We start from the raw sequence: 5,759 nt of genomic DNA, 5'->3' as shown, positions 1-5,759 counted from the left end.
AATCATGGGATAATTAAAATTTTTGGGTGAACTATCCATTTCACACCACTAACTGACATGTAGACATAACAAAATGAAAAGGAAAGTATTCGAACTGGTTCTTATTGTACCTTATCATGGCATGGCACCTCACAGGGCAGCATGCGTTTCAGCCCAGTGCCCAAAGCTCTCTCCACAGTGCGGATGGATCGCACCAGCTCCGCCAGCTCTTCTGGCACCAGAGATGCCGCATGATCGCTGCCCTTCCAGGTCTTGTCCAAGGTCACATGCCGCTCCACGACCTTTGCTCCCAGTGCAACTGCCCCCACAGTGATGCTGATCCCGCTTTCGTGGCCTGAGTAACCAATGGGAATGTCAGGAAATTCTTTTTGATATTCCTGTAGGTTGGAAAAAAAGCATGTATTTTATGGTTATGCGAGATTCATTTATTTAAAGGGTTAGTTCACCCAAAAATGAAAATTCTGTCATTAATTTTGTTTTTGCACACAAAAAGTATTCTTGTCGCTTCATAAAATTAAGGTTGAACCACTGCAGTCATGTCGACTGTTTTAACGATGTCTTTTGTACCTTTCTGGACCTTGAAAGTGTTGATTACATTGCTGTCTATGGAGTCATATTCCTCTTGGATTTCATAAAAAATATCTTAATTTGTGTTCTGAAGATGAACGAAGCTCTTACAGGTGTGGAACGACATCAGGGTGAGTAAATAATGACAGAATTTTCATTTTTGGGTGAACTAACCCTTTAATCATAATTATATGATGTTTAATTTAGCTAATGATATAATTATATGTAAACTATCAAGTAGGTAAAGAAACAGTAGAAATGCAGACCATAATGATTCTGATGTTGACACACATGCGCTGTACTTGAATGACATATAATGGATTTTTGAGTGTTCAAGGAGCTGGTTTCTGTACCATGATAACCCGCAGGTTGACGTCCTCAGGTTCCAGCGGATATGCGCTTGTGCACTGCAGGATGCAGAAGTTTTGGTTGTGTTCCTTCACGGTCTCGTAAACGCGCCGCATGGTCTCCATGGACTGCATCCCACTGGATACAACCATAGGACGTCCTGAACACACACAAGCATCAGAAGTTAAATCTGTTTCATAATAAGTATTAAGAATATTTAATATATATTAAAAATTTTAAAAAATAAAGTATGTGGGTGTGGTAGTAAAATATTAGCAATTTTATAATTTTACAATATCTTACTGACTGTGATAATATCAGTTTATAATGAAGAAAAAAACTACGGAGACCTTTTTGGGCAGTTTTCTTGAGGTAGGGGAAGTTGTTGGTGTCTCCAGATCCAACTTTGAAAAAAGGCACATTGAGCTCATGCAGGAATTCTACAGCCATCTTAAAGACACAAGACAGAAATTACACATTAATATCTTACACATTAATATTGAAATTACTACAATTAATATCCTACAATTATTTTTTTGTTTGTTTTTTGGACAAGTACCATTGTATTCTTGGTAAGCAGAATTCTTACCAAGAATCACAATTACTATGATAAAAAATACACAAAGGTTAGTACATATTGTAGAACACATTTAAATTACTTTCATACTTATATCTTTATTTAAATAAATACATATGTCCTTTGTTGGCATTATGTATGGAAGAGGATTAGGGCCAAGCAATAATAAAAAAAATAAAACCATCTCGAGATTAAAGTTGTTAAATTTCGAGAAAAAACTCGTTAAATTTCAAGAAAAAAGTCGAAATTAAATGTTGAGAATAAACTCGTTAAATTACGAGAAAAAAGTCGTTACATTTCAAGAAAAAAGTCGAGATAAAATGTTGAGAATAAACATTAAATTATAAGAAAAAAGTCGTTAAATTATGAGAACAAATTCGTTAAATTACTAATTTGTTCTCATAATTTAACGACTTTTTCCCATAATTTAATGACTTTATTCTCAACATTTTACCTCGACTTTTTTTCTCGAAATTTAACAACTTTTTTTCTCATAATTTAAAGACTTTTTTCTCGTAATTTAATGACTTTATTCTCTACATTTTATCTCGACTTTTTTTCTCATAATTTAACGACTTTTTTCTCGTAACTTAATGACTTTATTCTCAGCATTTTATCTCGACTTTTTTTTTTGAAATGTAACAATTTTTTTCTCGTAATTTAACAAGTTTATTCTCAACATTTTATTTAGACTTTTTTCTCGAAATTTAACGAGTTTTTTCTCGAAATTTAACAACTTTAATCTCGAGATGGTTTTATTTTTTTATTATTGCTTGGCCCTAATCCTCTTCCGTAATTATGTTCTAAATGGTAACTGAGCAAAATCAATGTTGTGCATTACAGACAGAAATTACTATTTATTATTACTGTTATTATACTATTATTATTATTATTATTATTATTATTATTATCATTATTGAGATGCATTTACACTGCAATTACAGTTGTGGGAATAATGTTATGAAATTAGTGTTTTAAATGTAAATTTTTGAATATAGATATAAGAAAAGAAATTCTATGGAGACGCAACTATTTTGCTTTGTTCTGAACTATTTTCGTTTTAATGTAGTGCCATGGAATATATCAAAGTATCATAGTACTAGGGGCAGCTGTGATAAAAACATGACAAATGTGATGTAACAATAGATAAAACAATAACAATAATCCACAAGACATTTTGAAATTTCATTATATTTGGCTACTATTTGATGAGTTTGGCAGGCTCATGCAGGGCAGGGTAGGTTACTTTTAAAATGTCTTTCACTACATATTACAAAATACATGCTTTAAAAAGTAATTTGTAAAGTATTTTGTTAGACTACCCAAGTTTTGTAACTTAATCTAAATACTTTAGAATACTTTGGAATACTAATAAATATGTAAAATAAAAACAAGGCAATTGCGAGTTTTTATCTCACAATTCTGACCTTTTTCTCAGAATTATGTGATATAAAGTTGCAATCACGAGTTGTAAAGCCAGAATTGTGATATAAACTCGCAATATTGAAAAAATTTTGAATTTTGAGAAAAAACTCATAATTGTGAGATAAACTCGTAATTTTTCAGAAAAATGTCTGAACTGCAAGAAAAGAAGTCATAATTGTGAGATTTAAACTCGCAATTGTGAAAAATAAGTCAGAATTGCAAGTTTTTAAATCACGCAATTCTGACTTTATAACTTGCAATTGTGAGTTTATCTCACAATTTTGAGAAAAAAAAAGTCAGAATTGTGAGATGCAAACTCGCATTTGAAAGAAAAAAGTCAGAATTGTGAGACAAAAAGTCGCAATTACCTTTTTTACAATTACAAGGTACTCACAAACAACTATCGCAAAACAAAATTTTCAAAAATGTTTGAAAAGGGGCAACTTTTTTTTAAATTCAGTTATTTTGTCTAGTGGAGTATATGTAAACATCTGTTATGTGAAATAGCTTATTCAGGACAGTACTAAATAAAAATAACATGCAGTTTTTATGATCCCTCTTATTTTGTTAAAATGATTAAAATGTTACATATTCTGCAAGGGGTAAGAAACTTTTAAGCAGAACTATAGCTTAGGATGCTTTTGCAAACTATCAGAGTCGGAGGATCACCAATTGCTGTTTACATTAATTGCCTGCCACAGTTTACATTAATGTTTAAATGACATTACAATTCAAAGTAATCACTTTGGTAATCTAAAATACTTTTCAGATGTAACTGTAATTTGATTACCACCCATTTAAAATGTTACTGAAATTTTGTATTTTAAATGTGTAACTAAGTTACATGTATTTCGTGTCTCATGTCTTCTTACCTAGTAAACAGTGAGCGTGATGCAAAAAAACAAACAAAACAAAAAGACATATTAAAATAAGTTGCGCATGCGTTCTGGGGCTGTAACCCGCTCACCTCGTCCATTCCAGACGCAGTGAAGAAGATGCCCACTTCTTTCGCGTACTGCTGCAGCTCTCTGTACTGCTCATGGCTGAACTCTAGATGGCGCTTGTGCTCTCCGTATGTTTTTCCCCAGGAGTGTTTGGAGGTGTACGGCCGCTCCAGCGCTTTCTTATTGAACTTATACTCCAGCTCACTCTTCTGAAACTTCGCACAGTCTGCCCCGCAGTCCTAGTAAAGGAGGAATAGTTATATACACTAAATAATACCAGAAACGTAAATTAACGAGACCTTAAATGTAACGATGACAGGGGGAAAAAATGAGTAATGAGTAATTTATACAAAAATAAGAAAGGTCAAGCTTTGTGACCAGTTCAAAAGTACTATACATGCTGATTTGGTGTATTATTAAAACATATCTCATTATGATTACGAATGGGGTTTACAGTATGCACTCAAGGAATACTCTCTTTCGGAAAATAAATCAGTAACTAATTTAAACCATGTTTATATCACCTGTATCTACTTATAATATGTAAAAGCTGTTTATGATTCTATGTCGTCTTATTAAACGTCTTTATAAGTAGAGTTATGACTTATGACAAACTTCCAAAGTGTGAGGAAGTGATTTGAGATGAAGCATTTTTTAGGTCAGTGAAGTATTTTATGTCCAGTATCAGATTAAGCAGCCTGGACAGCTGTCGTGCACTGTACCACTGACTAAACTACTGCAAACACTAACTAAACTAATTCCAGAAACTATTTAACTTGCAGGCTTACAGCCATTAATAAATGTACTATATCGATGCTGATAAATACAAATAAACTCTTACCTTTGCCATCTTGATCATTTTCTTGGCGATTTCAATGTCCCCTGATGATTCTGTCCGATTTCTGCAATAATGAAACACGGGTTGTTTCCTCCGATCATGCGACCAGGGCATAACTCAAATTTAAGAGGCATTTTAAATCAAAGTGCACAAACACGGCCAAAAAAAGCTATAGAAATGACAGGGGTGAGTTTGTCTCACTGCTTTAGTTACACGCGTCAAATGTCTAAATGAAAGAGAACGTAGAACTTCCGGGTTTATTTGCGCACACGCCCATGTTTTTCAAAATAAAAGTCCTTATCTTTTCGCTTCAATAAAAGATCTTGACTTTTTATTATTCATCTTTATTTGGGTTGTTTTGTTAAATAGGTGGTTTTAACATATAAAGTAGGTTTAACCTACTGAAAACTATTTTAAGTATAAGTATTTTAGTCCAGTGAGGCATAAAAACGTATTTTGCCACATTTTGTATTCTGTGTTGTTTATGGTTTCTTATATATTTTAGAGTTGTTTATTGTGTTGTGTATTTTAAGTGTCTGCTTGGCTAAATAGTGGGAAAAAAACATCTCTCTCTCTCTCTCTCTCTCTATATATATATATATATATATATATATATATATATTTATTTTATTTTATTTTTTATTTTTTTTATTATTATTTTTTGCAGAGGTACAGAAATCACTTACAGCACATTTGCCTCTAGGTGGCTCATCTCAGGATATCTAATGCCAACCAAGCATATGAAACCCAAAAGGCTACACAAATAGATGACAAGTGTAATAACCTTATCAGTTCAGATGAATAATTGTATGCAAATGTTTATTTAAGAAGAATCATTTAAGAAGGACAAAACAAGAGAAATGTACAAAAGAAAAAAGGGAGAGGGGACAAAATACTAACTTGCAATAAAGCAACAAAAAAAATTATATTACTACTAATTCTGAAACAATTAATTTCTTCATGTGCAAAGCAAAATAGTATTTTTATTTTAAATATATCAATTGTAGTAATATGTATTGTGGGACTCCAATATAATAAATCAATTCAACGGCAATAAAAG

The 5,759-nt window shown here is 32.2% G+C and overlaps 1 protein-coding gene across 1 annotated transcript in view; it reads right to left on the bottom strand.

The window, feature by feature from the left end:
- nansa (N-acetylneuraminic acid synthase a) overlaps nt 1-4,965 on the bottom strand; it is a 7,053-nt gene extending 2,088 nt beyond the window's left edge. The window contains 6 exon segments of the mRNA XM_048197311.1: nt 111-377; nt 921-1,075; nt 1,266-1,365; nt 3,885-4,100; nt 4,703-4,746; nt 4,749-4,965. Coding sequence (XP_048053268.1) covers nt 111-377; nt 921-1,075; nt 1,266-1,365; nt 3,885-4,100; nt 4,703-4,746; nt 4,749-4,833 — 867 coding nt within the window. The 5' untranslated portion in view covers nt 4,834-4,965.
- Between the last annotated feature and the right edge of the window lie 794 nt (nt 4,966-5,759).

The sequence above is a fragment of the Megalobrama amblycephala genome, linkage group LG7 (genome assembly GCF_018812025.1).
Source record: "Megalobrama amblycephala isolate DHTTF-2021 linkage group LG7, ASM1881202v1, whole genome shotgun sequence".
NCBI lineage: Eukaryota > Metazoa > Chordata > Actinopteri > Cypriniformes > Xenocyprididae > Megalobrama > Megalobrama amblycephala.
This window is presented reverse-complemented; position numbering and strand designations above follow the sequence as displayed.